The 23,473-nt window shown below is 39.0% G+C and overlaps 1 protein-coding gene across 1 annotated transcript in view; it reads left to right on the top strand.

Moving 5' to 3' along the window:
- Positions 1-1,361: 1,361 nt before the first annotated feature.
- The window catches only part of TMC1 (transmembrane channel like 1), a gene marked incomplete at both ends in the record, with an annotated part of 70,463 nt that continues 48,351 nt past the window's right edge, over positions 1,362-23,473 (top strand). The window contains 2 exons of the mRNA XM_083883186.1: positions 1,362-1,521; positions 23,394-23,456. Of these exons, the coding sequence (XP_083739312.1) occupies positions 1,362-1,521; positions 23,394-23,456 (223 nt within the window). The remainder of the gene's footprint in view (positions 1,522-23,393; positions 23,457-23,473) is intronic.

The raw sequence follows: 23,473 nt of genomic DNA, 5'->3' as shown, positions 1-23,473 counted from the left end.
GCATAGGTTCAAAACAGTATTTCAATGAGTTTAGATGTCTAAAACTGGAGTAATGACATGGTGAACAGCAATAGTGCCCTGCCATCTGTGTGGGGACTTGTGCAAACCTCCAGTGTCTGATTTGAACACTCTTTGAAACAAATGGCCGGTCTAGTCACTGGCCTTGACATGGTCTTTTCTTTGTGGAGGTTTTCCCATCATGCTTATGCCGTTTGATAAGAAGAAACGTGATTAGTCACTTAAACATCTAATGGCTAATTTTTTCCTTGGATGATACTGCTGAAATGCCTCACATGAGCATGTGCTTTGATGTTCACCTGAGCTAGGGTCTCCACTAATCATCTAGACAACCTCTATGACAGTTTGATGGCTCTGGTCAACAGTGACTCCTTTTAGTCCTTGAGAAGCTTGGTACACTTTCATTTTGTGCTCACACAATCTCAGAAAGAAAATTACATCAATGTGTGCTTCAGTTAATTCCTAGAAAAACCACTATAAAATAATAATAGAAGATGCAGAAATAGAAATAAAAGAAGAAAGAAAAGAATTGCAATATTTTCTTACTCATCTGCACCAGTACAACCAGGCTGGAAACTTGCTGGATGAGGAATGCTGACTACAGTTTGTATACTGGACCTAGCTTCTACAGATGTAGTGTCCTGTCACAATATCTCAAGGTACTGATTTGCACAGTTTACTAGAGTATGTTCTTTAGTGTATGTAAGATTGACATCAGTGTAAATTAAAGTAGGTTTTCTAAATCCAATATCTACCCCAGCTGAAACCAGCACATCTCCTCCTTACTCCCTATGATTTGCCTCATGCACAGGTCCCACACAACCCCAATAATGACCACCCCACTTCCTATTCTTTTATATAATATACACACATAGTAGTCTCTTAGTCTAGGACCATCTCTGAAAAATGTGCATAAAATATCCACCAAATGTCTGTTGAATTAAATTAGTTCATGACTTTGGGCTCCATATGTTATGGTGGTCCCTCAGGACAGAAAAGGTGATGTGTTGCAGGGAGTTACTGAGCACCAATGTTATGTCAGGTTTGGTCACTGCTGCACTGCAACTGCTTCTTGCAAGGCTTCTCCTCCATTGGTTTGGGTAGTTTCTCTTATCATAAGCCCTGAAACATCCACTCAAATAATGGCTTAATTTAAAGCTATGTCCATTACAATCTTCACCCTGGTCCTTTTAGACCAAGTTATCTAGTTTAACCCTGCAATGAACCCCTCCCTTTGTTCTCAGCTTGGCTAAAAAGCTGAGGGGTGGTTCCTTCCAGAGCTGGCCAGTAGCACAGTCCATACCCTAGTCCTCTATGGGCTGCAGGTGGATCTCTGTTCCGTCATGGTCTCATTCACATCTCAGTCCCTTCAGCTCTTCCCACTGGAGCTCCATCCCGTCCAGTACCCCACCACAGAAAGCAGCAGCACCACACTGGCCACTGGCCAGTGCAGGCACTTCACCATGGTTGTAACCAAAGTGTTCCCAGGCAGAGCACAGGAAGGTGATTAGCAGTACAGCAGCAGCAAAAGTGAAAGGTGGCCACTGACAAGCACTAGACTCTAACAGTCAGTCAAGAAATAGAGCCCTATAGAAAGAACAGTAGTCTGCTCTCTTCCAGCTGAACACCACTTGCAATGTAATTTCAATCTAGTTCATCCCAATCAAATCTGCCATTGTCTCAAACACCTCAAGCTCCACATGGAGAACCAAAGAGGATTGTGGTGGGTTGACCTTGGCTGGATGCCATGTGCCCACCAAGCTGCTCTATTGTTCCCCTTCCCAGCTAGTCAGAGTAGAGAAAATAAGAAAATGAGTCATAGTCTGAGATAAGGCAGTTTACTGAAGGAAAACAAAAGTTTGTGCATGCACAAAAGAGAGGAAAAAGAAAAAAAAAATTCCCATCAGCAAGCAATGTTCAGCCTCTTCCCAGAAGGCAGGGCTTCAGCATTTGCAGAAGTTGGTCCAGAAAGCAAATACTATAATTCCTTCCTTCCTTCCTTCCTTCCTTCCTTCCTTCCTTCCTTCCTTCCTTCCTTCCTTCCTTCCTTCCTTCCTTCCTTCCTTCCTTCCTTCCTTCCTTCCTTCCTTCCTTCCTTCCTTCCTTCCTTCCTTCCTTCCTTCCTTCCTTCCTTCCTTCCTTCCTTCCTTCCTTCCTTCCTTCCTTCCTTCCTTCCTTCCTTCCTTCCTTCCTTCCTTCCTTCCTTCCTTCCTTCCTTCCTTCCTTCCTTCCCCTTGCTCTTATGTCTGACCTGATATCATTTGATATGGAACATCCTTTTAGTTAATTTGGGTCAGCTGGCTTAACTGTGCTTCCTCCAAGGATCTTGCTCTATCCAGCCCCTTGATAGGGGCAGAATGTCGGAGAGGGAGTGCTGTTGCTGTTCCAGCCCAGCACAGCAGCAGCCAAAACACTGCTGGGTTATCAACCACCTTCCAACCAATGCAGAGAGCAGCACTGCAAGGGAAAAGGGACGCCAGCTCACTCCAATCCACTACAAATGATTTGCCCTTAGAGAAGCATTCTTGACTGTCAATTCTCACCTCCTTTAACATGTAGGAGAATCTGCCTCATGATCTTGCTGGGCACAGAGGTGGGACTTGAAACTATGTTTCTTGGGTCTTTCTTTTTTCCTTTTTAAAAAGGGGGCTTTTCAGTGAGTGTGGTCCTAACCAGACTATGCCCTGACTAGCCATTCAAACCTGATGACTAGTGGCTTAGACATTTCATCTGCCAGTTTCCTCAGGATCTGTGGATCCATATCATTGGGTACCACAGACTTATGCACCTTCAGCTGCCTTAGATGGTCTTGATCTTCTACAGCTCTTTGTTCTCCCAGCCCCTCCCTTTTCCTTTTGCAACTCTGGTGGTGTGGCTAGTGTGCTTGCCAGTGAAGATCGAGGCAGAACTTTGTCGAGTGCCTCAGTCTTCTTCATATCTCAGGTAATCAGGTCTCCAATTTTCTCCTAGAGTAGATCCACCATTTCCCTACTCTTCCTTTTACCACCAGCACCTGCAGGTGCTGTTTTCTTGTTGTTCTTGATGTCCTTATCAAGGTTTAATTCTCTCATGGCTGTAGGTTTCCTAAACCTTAGTTTCCCCAGGTTTCTCTGTTTCCCATATTATCCCTGTTTCTATCCTCTGTAGGTTTCCTTTTTGTTTGATTTTCTTCAGGAGCTACTTTTTCATATACACAGGACTCCTGGAATTTTTGCCAGACTTCCTTTTTGTAAGGATGCATCACTCCTAAAGTCCGGGGTGGTGAGCTTGCTTCTTGTCCTCCTCACTGCTGCAAGGATCTTGAACTGCAGCATTTCATGGTCACTTCAGCCCAGGATCCCTTGAGTTTCACCTTCCTTGCCAGCCCCTCCTTGTTGGTGAGAATAATGTTCAGCACAGAATCTCTACTTGTTGGCCCTTCTCTCACTTGGAGAAGGCAGTTGTCATCAGTGTGTGCTGGGAGACCCCTGGATTGCCTGTGCCCTGCTGTGCTGTCCCTAAAACAGATGTCAGCGTGTTTGGAGTCCCCCATGAGGACCAGGGCTTCTCAATGTGAGGCTGCTTCTCTCAATAGAGGGCCTCATCCACTTGGTCTTGCTGGTCAGGCAGTCTGTAACAGACCCACACTATAATTGTCACCTGTCCTGTCCTCTCTTTAATCCTGACCTATAAGCTCTCAGTTGGTCCCTCATCCCTCCCCAGACAGAGCTCCATGTACTTCATCAGATCATTGACATGAAGAGAGACACGCTCTCCTCACCCCACTGCCTGTCCTTCCTACACAGCCTGTGTCCGTCCATTCCAACTTTGGAATCATAGGAGTCATCCCACTACATCTCTGTGATTCCAGTAGGATCGTAGTCTTGCAGGCATATGCATGTCTATAATTCCTCTTGTTTATTCCCCATGATGTGTGCATTTGCATGGAGGCATTTAGATATGACTCTCTATGAATCTGACTGCAGTGGCTGGAATTCTTTTGAACTGTCTCAGCTCTCCTGCTGACCTGTGATCCCTCTCTAGACTGTGCACATCTGTTACTGCTCCTGGAATGAGACTGGTAAGAATGGGATGGATTGAGGCTCCCCTCTTCTGGTAACTTTAGTTCAAAGCAACACCATTACTTTGTTTCTCTGTGTTAAATTGGTAACTTGTATTTAATGATGGCAATGAAAATATTATTTACAATTAGAACAAGACAAAAATTATTAAAATAAAAAAATTAAAAGGACAGACATGATATGTTGTGTAAAAGAGTTTGGGAGAAATACTATACCTGACAAAAAACATCATCCTCTCCCGAATTTTTTTATTGATCCACTACATGAAGTCCAAAATTGAAGAAATACTTGAATTTTAGGAGCTTTTTAATGTCAGTTTCTTCATTAAAGGTACTAGAGCTCACTGGAAAGGTTTAGTGAAACCTGGGGATGCTCCAGTGCTAGCTCTCCACCTTTGGCTAGGGATGTGTCCAGGCACTGCAGGCTGATTCTGAAGTGCATTGCTTCTGCCCATTTAACTACTTCAGTACAGCCCAAGCAGTGCTGCTCCACAGGAGAAAAAAAAAAAAAGTCAGCTGTAATTTTGAACTCATTGATGTTGGTAAAAGTATACTCCTTAAGTATACTTTAGCACTTCAAAGTATATAAGAAGCGCTTCAAAATGTTGAATCCTGTCTGAAGAAAAGAAGAACCTGTGCATTCACAGCATTCACAGATATCCTCTTCTTGTAATTTTCCTGAAACACTTTCCTCTGTTAAGTGCTTGCTGACTCTGATGCACATGAACATCTTGACTGACTGATTTCTGTAGTTTGTCAAGCTGAAGTGAAGAAACTTCTGTGGTTCAGTGTAGAGGCCACAAGGTCCATGAGCACCTTGGGGACTGTGGAGACTTCCAGGAACGCTTATGCTGATTGCTAGGAGATGCTTTTTTCCTGCACATGTATTTGCAACATAAGAGATTCAGATTTTCCTTTGTGAATGATAAGCAGGACATAGCATCCCATAGGCAAGTAAACAGCAGGTGTTAGATTCCTTGTCAACCCCAATAAGAGTGTTACATATCCTGGAGTGCCATCTACTGGCTCTTTTCCTCTGTATTAGGTAGATAAAAGTGACAGCTTTGTGTGTTTGTTACTTTATCCAGGACTAAGGTAAAATTGCATCCCGAGGAGGATCTTTCCCTTCTCCCACTGCATTCAGGACTCAGATCCCCAGAGAATTCCATCTCTAGACCTTCAAAGACTCCATACTGGTATTCAGCGCAACACTATACATATCTCAGCATCCTAGTTTTTCCCTTGTAGTGGTTCTTCCCACTCCTTACCATTTCTGATGCCTTTGAGAGTATCTTGGGAGAGAAGCTCAAGTGTGCCTCCACTGAAACATGCAAACACTGTACAATAGTAACGGTGAAACAGTTAATCATAGAATTACAGAAATGTGGAATATTTCAGATCAGAAGATAGCCATAAGCATTGAGTGCATCTCCCTGCTCCTCTCAGGACTAACCCTAAAACTAGAACACCATCCATAATCTCCTTGACTTTTGATAGACTTTGTGCTGTGGCCACTTTCGAGGAGAGCATGTTTCAGTGACCGACAATGCTTTCAGTGAAGAATCTTTACCTGAAGACCAATTTGAACTTCCCCTTAAGCAGCTTCATTCTTCTCAAGCAGTTCCCAGAGAGAGGAAGTCAGCATCTCCCCCTCCACTGCTCCATCTCAATGGGGTCCCCCCCAAGCCTTCATTTCTCCAAGATGCGCAAGTCAAGTGACCTCAATGCTTCTCTTAAGTCTTGTCCTTGAGTCCTTTCACCCTCAGCTTGGCCACTCTCCTGTAAATATACTCCAGAGATTGATGTTCATATATTGAGACGCCCAAAATTGACACTAGATTCAAGGTGAGGCCACCCCAGTGCAGTGTAGAGTGGGACAATCACATTCCTTGATCAGCCAATGATTTTGCTCTTGATGTACTCCCGGGAATGGTTTGTCCTTTTGGCTGCCATGGGACACTGCTGACTCATGTTTGACTTGCCACCAGTCCAAATCCCCAGTTCTCTTTATGTTGGGCTGCTTCCCTGCCTCTTATCCCCAAGTTTGTACGTATGTCCAGGATTTTTCCATGTCAGATGTAGAATCTAGCACTTGCTCTTGTTAAATTTCATATGGTTCATGATTGCCCAGCTCTCTAATCTATCCAGATCTCTCTCTAAACCTCTCTACTCTCAAAGGAGTTCACAGTTACTCCCAGTTTAGTATGGTAGGCAAAATTATTGAGTGAATTTACATTTGATTCCTGTGTTCAGATAATTTATAAAAAGCATTATAGAGCAGTAGCCCAAAATACCAATCTGTTTGAACCCAAATTAATGCAACCCTTTGAGCCCAACCCATCAGACAATTGCTCACCCAAACTATTGACTTGTCCAGCTGTGTGCTGGCCAATTTATCTGTAAGGATACTGCAAGAAACATTACCAAAATCTTTGCTAAAATTCAAAACCTCACACATTTCTTGACTTCCCTTAGTCAACTAACTGGGTAACCTTGTCATAAAAGGAAATTAACTGAATTAAGCAGCACTTTCCCTTTGTCAAGCCCTGCTGGCTGTGACCAATGACTTTGTTGCCTCTCTAGTGTTTTGCAGTAGCTCCCAGATTAACCTTCTCCATGATTTCATCAGGCATTGTGAGACTGACAGGCCTGTAATTACCAGCCTTCCTTCTTTCCTTTCTTGAAAACTGGGGCACCGTTTGCTAGTTTCCAGTCCAGTGGGACATCTCCAGACACCCAAGACGTTGAAAATGAAGGGAGATAATGTGATGCCATAAGCCAGTTCTCTCAGTACCTGGAATGGACCCTCTTGGAGTGATTTATGTTCATCCAGGTGAGGAAGCAAGTTTTGAACAAGCAACTTTGGAGTTGACATCTTTCCCCCAGTCATGGTCTTCCAACACCAGACTCTAGGGGCATCAGGGCCCCCCACTTATGTTAAAGACAAGAGCTGAAAAAGGTTTTAACGTTTTTGCTTTGTCTATGTCCTTATTTATGACCGGCCTTGTCAAGCAGTGGACCAGTATCATGTTTGATCCTCCTTTAGCTTTTCAAATACTTCTAAAGCCCCTTTGGTTGCTCTTCACAGTGCTGACCAGCTTGGACTTTGATTGAACTTCGACTTCATGCAGGAGAAACACAGTTTCTCTGTGCATCAGGGAACAGCATTGCTGTAATTGTCCTGTGTTGCCTGTCTCTGTTTTTCTACACCTTCATTTTCTGCCTAAGTTCTGGAAGCAGATCCCTGCTCAGTCAAGCTGGTGCTCTGCCCTGCTACTTTGACTTCTGACACTTTGAAATTGCCTGCTCTTATGAAATTGTCACTCATGAGAGTTGAAAGAAAAGTAACGAGCATTCATTGCTCCAAGTAAATTCAAAAGCAGATCCTCAGAGGATCTTACTAAGTAGCTCCGTCTGCACCCTGAAGTCTGGTCTCCCTGTTCTTTATTTTCTTTCCCCTTCATAAAGGGTCTCGGCAGTGTCACCTCCAGCTCCAAGAGGCATACATTCCACATCATCCATTACATAAATAGCCACCCCCTCACCTTACCAGCCCTGCCTGTACCTCCTGAAGGAGGCTGTAATCCTTGAGCAAGGAACCCCAGTCACAGGATTCATCTCATCAGGTTTTGCTCTTGCCAATTATGTGCTTTTTCTAGGACTGGGCCAAAACTTCTACCTTCTCCTGCATGTTCCTTGTATTTATAGATTGAATAGAAATCTTCAAATGTGATAGTAAGAATGGGAGTAATAGTCACAGATTTGAAGGGATGATGCAGCCATATAAATAAATTTATATGACAGAACATTAGAGGAAAACAGCTTTATTTAAAAAGAGGGGACGGGCGAATGGCAAAGTCAGTACATTTGAAAATATTTATTTACACATGTCCACCTGTCTGTAGATATGTCTGTCCTCTCTGTAGCAAACTGTTGGTATATGTTATTCCTGTAACAATGGATTGACAAAATTATTTGCAGGTGTTTAAGTTTTACAGTGACATTTAGGTTTTTGGTTTGTGTGCCTTTTGAAAACACACAGATAGAGTTATTTTCTACTTTTTCTTCTGGATAGAAGAAGAGATGGAATAAAGAATAGAGATCTCCTTGCTCTCTTCAGCAGTTTTTCTCTGCTTTGTTGAGTGCTACAATTTCTGCATGTAAGCATCCATTTTCTGTTAGAAACACTAGCAAAAAAGTAAGGTTTGCCTCTCATAGCAAGAACGGACTTCTTCCAGAGCCTTTCTTTCCTGTAGTTAGTTGCTCTTTGAGTGTTGTTTTGAAGTTATTTCCATACAATGAAACAAGAGAGTGCATTTTTTATATCACTGACAGATTGACCAAGAATGATATTTTATCTCTACCATCCAAATAGTTGATTTATTTACATGTAACAGGTCATGACAAGAACAGACATAACTGACAGGATGCAAGATTAATGCACTTTAATTTTGTGCTCTCTTTTTTGCTGCTTTTAAGCAAAACATCTGTTGAGTGGTTGTTCCACAGCTTTCCTAAGAAATGAGACTGATTTTCCTTTGGTGCAGGTTTTGCTGGGAGGGGAACCCTTGCTTTAAGATGTGGTTGGTTGACATGCATTGCCATTTGTGGATAGCTGAAACTGCAGAACCACAGGAGAGGTCATAGAAAGACAGAATCACAGAATAAGCTGAGTCGGAATAACCCCATCCAGATCATATAGTCCAACTCCTGGCCCTGTACAGGACATCCTAAGAATCATGCTGTGGGTCTGATAGCATTACCCAAATGCTCCTTGAACACTGTCAGGCTTGGTGCTGTGACCTCTTCCTTGGGGAGCCTATTCCAGTGCTCAACAGCCCCCTGGAGAAAAAGGTTTTCCTGATATCCAACCTAAACATCCCCTGACACAGCTTCATGCTGTTTCCTTGAGTCCTGTCACTGCTGGCAAGAGTGAAGTGATCAGTGCCTGCCCCTTCATTTCTTCTTGTGAGGATGTTACCTCAAGACCACTATGAGATCTCCCCTCAGTCTCCTCTTCCCCAGACTGAACAGACCAAGGCACCACAGCTACCCCTCATATGGCTTCCCCTCCAGACCCTTCACCCCCCTCATGGCCCTCCTTTGGACACTCTCTAACAGCTCAATGTCTGTTTTGGATTGTGGCACCCAGAAGTGCCCCCAGCACTGAGATGAGGCTGCCCCAGCTCAGAGCAGAGTGGGACAATCCCCTCCCTTGCCCGGCTGGCCGTGCTGGGCCTGATGCCCCCAGGACACCCTTGGCCCTCCTGGCTGCCAGGGCACTGCTGGCTCATGTTCAACTTGCCACTGACCAGGACCCCCAGGTCCCTTTCCACAGCACTGCTCTCCCATCTCTCATTCCCCAGTGTATCTATCTGTACATCCAGGGTTGCCCTGTCCCAAGTGCAGAATCCAGCACTTTAATTTATTAAACCTTGTTAAACCTCATCTGGTTGGTGATTGCTCAGCTCTGTCATTTTCAAGGTCTTTCTGCCCTCAAAGGAGTTGGCAGTCTTTCCAGTTTAGTGTCATCTGCAAGTATTCCTTTAGGTCCTGCTTCCGAGTTGTTAATGAGGATCTTGAAAACACAGGGCTGAGGATGGAGCCCTGCAGGTCTGCACTACTGTCCCCACCACTGTCTGATGTTACCCTGTTACTCCAGTGTCTGTTCACTGGAGTTCTTCCCAGCAAAATGTAATCCAAATTTCTATCTGTTGGACTCTGTGTGGTATATATGTGTGTATGGCCAAAGAGTGATGGAAATAATAAAATAATTTTTATCCACTTCTGCATAAATAAGAAGCATTAAGTCAATTAATATAATTTGACAGACATGTACGTGTGTGTGTAAAACTGCAATTAACGAGTGTGCGTTGCATCACATAATGAAAACAAGTGTGTGCTAATAGAACATGAGAGTGTTTTTCCTAAGGATCTTGTGTACCTAAATGATGATACAATGCTGTTGTGTTAAGATACAAGGACAAGGGTATCCTGAAAAACGTCTTGATTTTGTCTTCCAGCAAATACCAAAGCTTATGTGAAGGAAGGCTCAATAGCCTGTCATAATGGTGTAGTTTTCTGTAAGATTTTTAGTATATTAGCAATGACCTGAATTTTGTCCAAATCATAGTAAATTTCAGAGAGACTTTAGTGTCTATTACATTCAATGTCTTTTTTTTCCTCAAAGGATCTTTTATGTTGCAAATAATTCTTTCAAGAGTACTTAACTTTATAGCTTTGATTTTAAGGAGAATATGATTTTATGGTTTCAAGCATGTATTTCAAGCCTCAGTTTGTTGTCCAGAGTTTGAGCAAGATATTATTTTTTCAGTCATGGAAATAAATCTGGAGTTCCTCCATTGGGTGCAGCCACAACTGAGTAGTAAATGCAATTACTTGAGCAATGTGCCCATTTCTCAGCATAGCAGGTGCTACAGTCACAACAGGCAGTCTTTACTGCCATTGTATGTTGCTAGATATTTATATGGAAAGCAGGTCTAATAATGACCATTCATTTGGCCATTAATTTTGGCTAGAAGGACAAGAATATGTTTCTAAATAGAAATATTTATTTCTAAGTAGCAACATCATTAGAGGAAATTTTTATATATATATGCATATTTTCACACGAATTTCCCAAAAACTTCCAGCTAAAAAATTTCAGAAGTGGTGCAAAGAACAGAACATATGAATCTGTAGAAACGCTGCAAAATATCTCATTTTTCAATTTGGAAAAAAAAAAAAAAAAAGAGAGAGAGAGTTTTAGCAAATATTTAGGATTTTAAAGTGAGCTTTGAGGTTATAATAAGACATTCCTATTACTGATAGAGCAGGATAGAGCCATTCATTAAGCCAATTTGGAGAAATTCCTCTTAATCATATCACCCAAATATATTTACTCACATCAATTAATTAGAGATTTTTAATGGCTTCTTCATGAGACTTTTGATGTTTTTTCTTTCAACGCAGTTCTTTTGTCTACCATGAGAATCTAATGGAAATTACATCCTGCTGTACTTTTAGCTTAAATTCTAGTTTTTTTGAAAAACATGAAATACAGTATTTCAGAAATATCAAAGAAATTAAAAATGGCTTTAGAAACACTAATTGCAAAAGTATATTGGCATTCCCTGTAGTTTTTCTGGCTTATTTGTTAGATTTACTTTCCAAAAGGAGCTCAGAGATCTCAACACAAAATAAAGGTTTCTCTACAAGTAGATTTAAGCTGCAACTCTTTTCTCAGTCAATACCAGTGAGGTATCAGAAGAATATTACCTGTGTTTCTGTTTATGGCATTCCCTGAACAATGTGCAACAGCTGAACTCATTGACTTGGGAATTATTGTTTGAAAAGAATGCAAGTCAACTTTTGGAAGGTTCTGGCATGAAATTAATCAATCTGATTAATTTCAGGTGCCTCCAAGTGCCTGTGCCGCCTCCCTGCCCTGCTGGCGCTGCTGCAGGGCTGCTGCCCCTGGGGGAAGTTTTGATCCCCATCCCATGTCAGCCGCTTCCTGGTGCAGCCTCCTGCTGCTCCCAGACGAGATTGGCAAAATCGTCCACTCAACTGTGAAAAAATGTGCGATAATGAGGGTTGTAGGCACAGACTTACTAGTTAATGCTATTCAGATTCCTCTGAGTCATTTGAATGCAGAGTTAGGGAAAGATAGACGTTAAGTTGTACATTAGAATAAGGCTTTTCTGCTACTGCAGCAGTGCCATGCCTTCAGACTGTTTTTTAATCTACTTCTAGAAATCCCTGATTTTATCATGTCCTTGACAGGAAGAATATAAATTTTTATTGCCTCTAAACAAAATGGCATTTTAAAATCCTATCCTGAAAAGAGTAACCTTTAGCAAAGTCTGTCAGAAAATAATTTATTGCCCTGTGTTAAGCATTAAGTTTAGAATCAGAGGAAAAATTCACCTTGGGACATGTAAAAATTAACGTTCAGTGTATTTCATGGTTGTAGAAAGGGTTTTCAGCTGCTATGTAGAAGTGTGAGGAAGGAAATTACAATAGTTCTTTGTGCATAAGTTGTGCCACTGTAACTTATAAACTGTTTACAAGCAAAATTGATACATGCAGATTTACTGAGCCATTAATGTTTATACAAAACATAGTTAAGTCATCATTCCTTGGTGTCATTGCTCTTTTCCCCAGCTGGATTTATCTGTTTGGCAGATGGGTATCATCACTTCGGCAGTGTGCAGAATGGTATGCAGAGCAGTATTTTCCACTACTTCATGATGGGTTTTCACCTGAGGTAATGATAATTAATTGTGTATTGCCATCCTCAGCTTTTGCCTACCATGCACGCTTCAGCTCTTGGAATATATAGTATGTGTTTCTGAAAAAGAGATACAGATTTGGGCAAAGGAATAAAATGTGACATGTTTGCCAACAACGAAACTTTTGCAGTGTCCAACTGCGAAAAAAGCCAGTTCTCTAAACCTGTCTGCACTGGGATTCTTTTAATATTTTTTAATTTATTAATAGCCTTCTATATTGTTCTGATTTCATTGCTATTGTATGCAGCTAAATTAAAATGGTTTGGATTTTTGTTTGTTTGGGTTTTAGTTTGTTTATTTGGTTGGGTTTGGTTTGGTTTTCTTGGGGTTTTGGATTTTTTGTCTTTCAAGCCTTATGTACTGTAAAGAGAACCTAGTGTAAATGAGAACTGTTTGTTCTCAATCTCTGATTAGTATTGGAACTCACAGGGTAAAGAGAAATCTAGGACGGATCTCCTTGCTATGTTAGCTCCAGTGACAAATCTCTCTTCAAAGGTTTGCAGCCTCTTTCTGCCTCCTGTCTCCTGACCGTGGCTGCCCTTTCCCACATCCTGTCAAAATCTGACTACTTCTTCTTGTGCTAATACAATTGTTTGTGGACTGTGCTGTGGATGGGATCACTGCACTAAGCTGACTTAAGAAACTGATTATTTGCTTTGATTAGTGATCCAGTCTGCACCGCAGCCCCACAGTGACATATTGATGAGGACAGCAAGTAGTGGAACTTAAAGAAACATTTAACTCTGCAGCCACAAATATAAACTACAAACCAGACTGGAAGCACTAAGAAGTTGTACTGAGATAAAAGAACTTAATGAAATCTGGTTGCTGACTGAGCCAGGAGACCTTGAAAAACAAACAAAATGGAACGTGCAATTCATGTATGTCATAGCAAATATTCACCCACAGACAACATTCCAACTGCATGTATAAATTGTTTATTTATATATTTTTTTAAATACTGCCTTTGCATCTCTGATTTTCATGTTTTGCAGTTTTCTTAGGGTGAGATTGATAAGTCAGTATTCAATATTTGTCCCTTTGCTTTTCATAGATCCAGCAAAATATTTTCCAATGTGGCTAATAGATGTAAATGAGGTATTATTAACTTTAAATTCTGAAGAAGGTTTATACCTCCAGTGCTATGCCCCATTTTGACTGCAACTACAAAATATCTTGTTAGAATTTTTTGACTGGTTCTTTTTGCAAGTACTTGCAAATCCATGCTTATCATTCTTCCCAAGATGTTCTTCTTTCTGTTATTAAAGAAGATACAGGAGTCTATTACAGAAGTCTACCAACCGAATTTTTAGAACATGATTATTACTGTTCTGAATACTTAAAACATAGTCTAACTAGGGATATTCAAAGATTATTTGAATGTTTTCCTAAATTTCCTGTTTTGTATTAGGAGTCTTTTCCAAATATATAAAAACACAGGATCTAGCATATCATGCAATGACTAATAGAAGAATTCAGCAAAAGGAAATAATACCAGTTCAGAAAGCATGTTTTATAGCACAGACTCTTACAATTGTAAAGCCAAACTATCTCTTGGGGAATATTTCAAACATATGATGTTACTGTTCTAAGAGAAATAGCAATATGTTTCAAAAGAAAACAAAACAAAAACCTCTCCAACTCCATGCTAAACCTTGAAAAATGAAAAGGTAAGGTAGTCAGTCTCACTGGATTAATTTCCAGATAAACTTCCTTCAGACAACTGAATGACAGCTCCAAAGCAAAAAAAAAAAAAAAAAAAAAAAAAAAAAAAAGGCTTTCACAGCCCTGTGTGTAAGAGGATCCAGACATCACCCAGGAGCATCTGAGAAGGTAGACTATTCTGCAGATGCTTACACTCTTTTTCAGCTTGGTCACACTGAAAGAATTTCAGATGAGGAATTATGATGGAATTATCTAGTCAAATACAAATACTTAATGCAAGAATTTTATCAAGATTCTTCTTTCATGTTATTTTATTTGTAACATATTATTTCAGATTTTTGCTTCCAAACTTGACTTGTCTTGTAAACTACATTTTGGCTTTCTTTCACTGTTAATTTAGATCAAAGGCCAGTCCTTGTAAAACTGGTAAACTTAGGGTGTAATATATGGAGACAAAGGCAGAAGCAAGTGTCTTAATAGAACTGCAAGAAGGTGCAAATGTAAACCAACAGATACATCAGAATCTGACTAATTTTGCTAAGATTTTTTAAATCAATGTCAGGCTTTTCCACTAAAGCAATGCAATTTAAGCATGTCTATGGTAAAAGCTGACTTTTGTGACATAATAACAGTCTGTGTAACTTCCTCCATGTGCAGAACTGTAGATCTGTATACAGCATGAGAGGATACTGATGTGGACACAGTGCAACCTTCTTCCTCAGTAACGCACTTAAGCACTTAAACATTAGTGTTAGTCATAAGTAAGTACATTGCAGAAGAGTTTTTTCAGCAATATCAATAAAGAAGGTTCTTTAATTCTTTTAATTCTAGCATGCCAAACCTAAATAGTAAACTAAACATTCATGAAAGATTTATCACTTAGGAAATTAGTATCTTCTTATATTTCAGTGAGTGAAACTTCACCAGCGCCGTCCGTTCAGTGACGGGCAGGATGATATTGTGGTATGCTTCATCTTGAGCCACCCAGCCTTCAGACACTCTCCTCTGTATCTAGCACCTGCTGCAGCCCTGTGGAATACCACGATGACTAAACAGGACAAGCCAACAGAAGGAAGTGGTAATTACAAATATAATTATGCAGCTTAAGCACCTATTGACTTTCTGCATGTAGCTCAAAAGTGTGAAATTTCTGCTTTCTTCTGCTTCTTTTTAATATAAAATCTTGTTAGCAATAATTCATTATCTTTTGTTCCGAAATGTGTTTTATTTCGAAGCTGACTAGTTGTAGCTTGGTAGTGTGGCTTTCTACTGATTAGTAAATGAAAAGATTGTGACTACAGCCCTGTTACTTGTCTGACACCCACATGTAGTTTTTAGAAAATATTAAGAAAACAGTGCTATATTGTGGCTTCTGCAAGGTGAACAAAAACAACGCCTCCTTTTCTTACTGCTTTCAATATTCGTTATGAAACATCAAACATTCTTCACAATAAGATTAACAGTATTTCTATACTAATGCTACACTGGATCTAAGAAATGTTTTTGTAGGATAGTAATGCCTAATGTCTCATTCTGGCCATGTGCAAGGCAAGTCTAATATGGGAAGTGCTTCCAGTTCTCATGAGCAGTGCTACTCTTCCTAAAGCAAGGATCTCCATTGTATGCAAAAAGCATGATGTTTCTTGTCTTCAGCATAGAAGAAAATTGCCAGGGATCTTATTCTTTAGGTCTTGCTAAGTACCAGGACTGGTACTCTGAAATAGGGCTTTCTAGATTTTTAATCCATAGTTTTAACACTCAATAGTAATAAAATATGTTCTACTTCAATAGGAACCATCATAAGCACTGCTGAGAATTTTGACAGAATATAACAGGCAGTTCATTTTAAAAGTCTGTGGTATTTGTCTTCCTTTTATTCTTTTCTTTCTTCACCTCAATTTTTCTTTTTTACAACACCCTTTACTGACCAATTTAGTTTTCAAGGAGTATGTGCTAATGGAACTCATTTTAACACAAGAGAATCAGAGAATTTAATGCAGCATAGGCAAAATACTTAATGGCTACAAAAAAAATTATCTCCATAAGAAACATTACGAGCATGACCATAGAATTTTTATAAGCATTTATAATGAACAAATTCTAAGACTAACGGTATTCTTAGTTTGCCATAAATATCTGCCTTTTGCTTGACAATACCTGACTGAATTAACTCGTATTGTGATTCAGTGACTTTATTATTCATTTGAATTATAGAGCATATCATTCCTGTAACAAGCCAATACTGCACACTTTTAACCTGGAGAAGGTAAAGACTTTTATTGCTGAATCATGATCAGTCTTTGATACTTTTTTTTCCATGAAAATTTATCTTGTATATATAATTTTCAGTAAAACCCAACAATCTTAATGACAATTATGTGTGTATTTGGAGATGAGATCATGTAAGTAAACTTAGAACTGCAATATGATTTCAGAACATTTGAGAAGCTGGACCTCCATTACAAGTAACTATGAAACACTTCCAGAATGTAGTTCTCAATCCACTTGTCAATTAAAAAGTCCAAGGTCTGGAGTTATATTGCATAAAGCTCAGGAACAAATCTAGTTGCAGTTTCTTTACAGGAGGTATTGTATCATCACTGGAGGAATATTCTTACAATAGTTTCAAATAATGCATTTTTGCTTTTTGGTATCTTTATCTCTAGTGAAACCATTATTGGTTGGTGATTCTTCTTGGTGATTCATGTCTGCTGCAAAGTCTAAGATAGTAGGAGATGTATGATTCATTAAGCTGAGTTCATGAATGTGAATTCGTTGTTCCTGGCATCTCATACAGGAAAAGATAACCTAGGGCAAAATTTTCAGAGTGGATTTTTCAAAGGGAGCAGTTGGAAAGTGCCTGTTACCCTCTAAATACAGTAAAAAGAATATGTGGTGAGCTGGTCAGCTCTAGATATCAACCTTAAAAGAGCTTTCTTCTCATGATATAGTAAAAAATGCAATTGATTTCGCATCCACTAAGAACCCTTTGTTTTTAGCTTGAATATAAGCACTTTTCTCCATATTATCACGTTCCTCCCATTTTAACAGCATTATTTGTGAAAGACAATGAGCTAAGTAAAACCCATTTCAGAAGTGGAAAAGGCCAGGTTGGTATAGTTTACTGCAGTCTCAGACTTCTCAGGGTGCACTGAAAACTTTAATATTCTGATACTAGTTCTTGCAGTAAAGTCTGCAGCAAGAACAGAAAATTGCCCACCACTAGCCCATCCCTATGTGATGAAGACCAAATGCAAGTGGTGTGTCTTGTTGTTTTGTTACAGTACTCAATGTGCCCTGCAAGGTTGTCAGCTCTCTAACCTTGGATAAGGCAAACCCTCCAAGGTCAGATCTTTGTAGGGCACACTTTTATACATTTCCCTGAAGGGGGTGAAATACTGAGGGGCTTCTCATTGAACTGTCTTCCCCCTCTACCTTTACTTTATAACAGTAATATCAGATTTTACTTTATAACAGTAATATCAGATTTTAGAATCCTTGCACTGAAATCATGCAATAAACAGCTTACTTGTCCCTGAAAGGGAGGATTAGCCTGGAAGAAGTCCTGACCCTCAAACTGAGAGACATCTATCAAACCTTGCCATGTGTAAGTATAGCCCAGAAGGAAACCAGGAAGAGGAGAGTGCAATTAGATAATGTATCCTACGCTACAATGTCAACATGACCTATGTGAGCTCAGTCTCTGCTCTTTCAGTAGAAAAATCACTGATTTTTTTTCACCAGTGGAGAAGAAATTAGCTATTTAGGGATGTGAATTGAATGGATTTAATTTACTCCCTGTGGTCCCCAGCTGTAGTTTTCTAATATTGATTTCAAACATTGCAAGTATTAGGTGGGTAAATATTACTGTGGAGAGGGAAAGCTCATTGCCCCAGGGACAATTTCTGGGAACGACTCAGGCGTACAGGTCTGCAGAGTACAACATTGTACATTAAGACTAATAAGTCTTCCAAGATCCAGGTGTCCTTATGACATTGAAGCATAAATATTCTGCCTACTTTGGTATTTATGATATGGCAAATTTAGATGGGAAAAATAAGCAATATATTAGCCAGTTTGTGTGCAACTGAATAGTAATTATTATTTTACTTTATAAACTTATAGCTATTAGTGGTCAGGATACACTTTTTGAGTTGTATGATTTTTATGTTTGTGTATTGTAAGTAAAATTTGTGATACCAGAAAAAAAAAAACAGATGAAAAAACTCCCCATAATCTGAAATACTGAGTGTTAAGGTTGCTCTATAAATGTAATTTTTATTTGAGGTTTCTGTGTTTCAAGCTCTCTTGTTTTGTGTCCAAGGTGGGCCAAGGTGTTCTTCCCAAAGTCTGGGGAAAGTCTAAGAGGATGCGGTCTCTAGTGTTAAGGTCTCAAATCTTGGATGTTGAAGTCTGCACTAATTAACTTTTCCAATAGACTTCCTGTGATATCTTGATTTATTATTTCTGGTGTATTTCAGAGATGTTACTTCTAGTGATATTTGCTTTTACAGAAATTTTGTGAGGTATTCTCATATATCCATGATTAGAAAGAATAATACGGAAATGTATGTAAATATATAGAACTGATATTACATAACACATGCCTTTTTTGACTGGTACTTGCCAGGCATTTATTGTCTAATATGATTTTGCATTTCTGACATTTCCTCTTGTTGAACACTTAGTTTATTATCTTTCTAGGCTGAGGTCTTTCCAGCACTGAAAAGATATGGTCTAGTTCAGAGGAAAACACAGTAATTGCTTACAAGGCTCTGTCGACAGATAATCCATTTCATTGGCTTGACAAATTAATTAAGAAAGTAATTAATACATTTATTTTATTACATACACAAAAAGTCAGACAACATTTTTTGATATGGTTTGCATTCCACTGAATTTTTTGTACCACCAAAATGTGGAATTGCTTAGCAGCAGTCAGCTTTACACTGCAGTTGTGGGAGCACAGATATTACAAGGGTGGGCCATGTTCTATAAGTTAGTTTCAAGAATTATTATCCCTCTCACAGTGGAAGATCCATAAAACTATGTCAGTATAGAATAAGTTTAAAAAATCCAAAGCATGAAATCTGGGTAATAGCTTCTGATAGAAGGTGTACAAACAACTTGGAAAAACAAGATAAGGGCAACACAATTCTAATGATCTGCTAAATGGATGCCTTATAGAACAAAGATGATGGTGTTATGCTTTTTTTTTTTTTCTCTCTTGGCCTTAGTTTCCTCCATCATGTCAATGTCTGTAACCCTCTCCTGAGCTGTCTGATATTCTGCCTCGTGTCTGTGATGTGCAGGTTGGTCTCAGCCCATATTCAGGACACCTTCTTTAAGTCTTGTAGTCTAAATTATGGCTATAGTCTAAATAAGACTTCGAGTAAAACGATAGCTTACTTAGATTACACTATCACTGCCCTTAATCTAGAAAGATGAGAAAGTTTCCCTTAAACTACTTGGGGAAAAAAATAAGAAAGTGATTGGATTTCCTAGACTAAAAGGAGTTGTGGACTATATCTTCAAATATACTTAATGATACATATGCAAATATACTGTCATTAGGACAAGATGATGTATCCTGGAAGGTGTAGCAGTTGAGCTTTTGCTCTAGGTCACACTAACTCAAGTTAGCTGAGTCAAAGGCTGCTATTAGCCCCATGAATATTAACACTGTGAAGATAAGGGGTTCTATCAACCCTTTTCTGGAAAAATTAGTAATGCTAGACAGTGCTTTGTGACATTTAGTTGTTTTTACAGGAGGATTCACTGAACTTGCGATAAGTGGGATCAGATGATCTGTTTAAAAATCCCCAGGATTAGTATATGAATTTCTCATACAGTGAGGATTTTTTTCCTGCAACGAATACTTCAATTTAACTTTAAAAAACCAAAGCATAAAAAAGACATTTTGAGTCCCCATAAGATGCTAATACAGTGCCTGAGAAATGTACTCTACTGTTTGTCTGTGTCATGGTTTACAGCAGAGCATTTAAATTAAGTGCTAAACTGCATTTAGATATAGTGTCATCATGAAGCGTAATTTGTTCTTGAATATTGTTGAAATGCTTCTCTAGTAATTCATTGAGACAGGCTTTTACACAAGCACCTGAATTGCTGCATTGTGAGTTGCCTAGCCTGTTCCCTTCCTCTTTGAAAAGTACAATGGAATTTACGGCCTGAAATTACATAGTAGTAGTAGTATTAGTATTAGTATTAATAATAATAATAGTAATGTTGCATATGGTAATGTTTATTTATCTCTTATTACTCATATACCCAGCCAACTATCAACACTGGTCTTTTAATTAGTGCAAAACAATTAGACACAAAAAGTTATTAATGCAGCTTGTCTGAAATACAAGTTGCCAGGGGTAGCTGCAATGTGGGTGTGATGTGGAGTGGCAGAGTACGTTACATGAATGGCATGGACGGAATACCCATATGCGTGGCCCTGCACAGCTCTCGGGGTGACAAAGCTCTTCCATTCCTGCTCCTCAGTGATTTTTTTTTCTTCTCAATACCAACTCCTATCACAGGAGTCACAATCAATAACTTTTAGTTCCACCTTGAGCTTCAGCAAAATGCTCTCTGCATGCATCTGTCACACCCAAGGACCTGGAAGAGGTCTCATTTTGTAGATACACCAGAATGAGAAATACACCCCTCTAACAGTTTTCATATTAACACACTTTATGTCCATGTGAAGTTCAGTTTGGACATACAATTTTCAATCTTTGCAGATATAAATTTTGAAGGTACAGTAGTGCTTGCACGTCTACAGTACCCACTTCTAGCTGATAATCCCATGTAATCACTGGTCATGCTTTCTAGGTTTGTTTTATGGCAATATCTATTTCTGTTTGATTTGGGGCTTATTCTTTATTTTTAAAAAAAATTGTTCTTTATCATTCATGTGCCTGATAATTCAGATGAAAAAAAATCCATAAACATACAGAACTTAATATTCAGATATGCTCACCCATAGCAGTGCTTTCAATCCTTTTCCCAAGCTGTCTGAAATCTGTAAATTAGCTTAGAATTTTATCTCAAATTTTCATGTAGTGAATTTGCTATCCTTATGCTACTAGAATTAGTATAATAAATAGACTCCAGTATCTATCTTCAACATTGTTTAAGTCTCTGTCTCACAATTCTTTGTCACTGTCACTGTTATGCCAATAATAATGTCATATTTATGTCATTATGTCAATATGAGACTGTTGTCGTTATGTCAACTCAAGCTTACTTCATGCATGATGCAAATATGCTGAAACTGCTGATGCATGTTTCAGCATATATGAGAAACTTCCATTTGTTTGCCTGTTGTATGGGCTCACCAGGCTGCACCATGGCCAATCTCTAACCAATACAGTGCTTTTCTGGGAGTTTCTGTTTGTCCATAGGAGATCAGCCAAAGCATTTGTTTTTGTAAGAGATAGTCCCCTACTGTTGCATATGAAGTACCTCTTTAGAGGTGTCTGTCTTCGTCTTTGGAAGCTTTCAATAGCAGCACAATGTTCTTTATCAAAGGAGATCCTGTTACTGTCAGCAGCAGAAGGCACATGTCCAGGCAGAACAAAGGAGCACTTATTGTCACATTCCAATGATGATATTGAATGACAATATTTTTTGCATAATCTTAAAAATTATACTGCGGATGATGTGGAAGTAGTAGAAAGTGTTAATTACAATTATAATTTTTTTGTAGGGAAGTTAGACTCAGTTTTAATATGCCAGTTAAATTCTGGTTATTCACACTTTGCCCATTACTGCACATAGTGAAACAAGACCCTGGATTCCTTCTTGTTTGCAGCCCGACATATTTTACTCCTTTTCTTTGATACTAGGCAAAGCTAAGAATTTGCCCTTCATAGTTAGCCACAGCAGTCCCTAAATAAATCAATTTGTGTATACATTTTCAATTAATTGTTAGTGACTTAGTGAAATTTATAAAAGAAACTGAGGAACAAGAGAATGTGTGAAGAAAGAATAGAAAGAAAATTTCAGAAATGTTAGAGATGATTGAAAAAGGAAGATAATTGCAGTTTCTTGCCAGAAAAATGTAACTATTAGGATCAGCACCTCTCACCTTTCCAGAGGAGAAACTGGACAATATACACAGGGAACAGACAGGTTGTATAGGAATGGAACGACTGCTACCACTTCTACTATTTAATGCATTCTGTATTCATGTATTCTACTATTTCATCTATTCTGTGAGTCTTCTCATTAATTTCCTACCACCACCTATTTCTATAAATACCACTGATCTGTCTAAAGTGTTTTTCCACACATACAAACTCAAAAATACCTCAAAAGGGCCCATTAGAAGCTGGCTTCTCAGGTGTTGGTTCCTGAGAAGAAAATTTCTGAGGGAATATCAAAAGCACTTTCAGAAGCAGTTTCAGAACACTTATCTGTTAAGTAACATGTTAATATCAATGTATTTAAAACACACATTAATTAGACATCAATTAGATATATAATGTATGTAATACATATCAGAGTATTTTTATTATTTAGTTTATTCTCTATAAATCCATGATTGCAGTTTCAAAGCATACCAGGCAGACGAAATGGATAATTTTCTGCTTATTGATGGGTAGCACAGACATTGTCTCTTATTGAGCTTATTGAGAATGAAAAATTAAGCAAGAGATTCACCCCAAACCAAAGATCTTTCTAAGGAGAAACACTACAATCTTGTATAAATAGACTATGCATCTAAACCCTTCAGTGTTAAAAACGTTTCGTGTGATAGAATGGTAGAATAGAATTTATATGTAATAGAGCAGACAAGCGAGCTGGATCAAGTTTTGTCCCTGTGCTTAGAGAGTTGTTTGTTGGAACTGAGAGTAGGTCTGCCCTTTCTTCTGGAACTGCACTCTTCAGCTGTGGTGCAGGTCTGGAGCCTTATGCCTTCCAGTCAGTCAAATCAGGAAATGATTCTTTTAGTATTTCTTAATCTCAGCCAGTTATTTACCATTCATGTTTAAGGAAATCTCAGAGAATTGTCTGAGCAGCATTTTCATCCTTGATCTCCAAATTTTAGGGTATTTTTATCATCTTCCTTTCCTATTTATTTCTTCTATAAGAAAGAGCTCTTCCTGGTGTCCCTTTGAGGCTTATTTATTTGAATGCTGACAAGAAAGTGTAGGTGTTTTTTCTGTCTTCATCTTACTTCTTGAAAACTCTTTGCCATGTTCCAAACGACTGGGTCCATAAAATGTTGTAAAGAAGTACAAAGCAATAATTGCCAAGAATTTCTTGAACACCCTAAATTCCTGATGATTGATCTACCCTTCACATGCTCTGGCCTTTTTTTTTTTTTTTCCACTTAACAGGTGGCAGTGATGACAATGAAGAAGGCAGTGCAGTTGAGAATGAAGAAGCTGCCAAAGGAGCAGGTCAGTAATGTGGATTA

Source organism: Zosterops lateralis, assembly GCF_965231275.1.
Source record: "Zosterops lateralis genome assembly, chromosome: Z".
In the NCBI taxonomy this organism is placed as follows: domain Eukaryota; kingdom Metazoa; phylum Chordata; class Aves; order Passeriformes; family Zosteropidae; genus Zosterops; species Zosterops lateralis.
The sequence above is the reverse complement of the archived record's forward strand: the minus strand, read 5'-3'. Positions and strand labels throughout refer to the sequence as shown.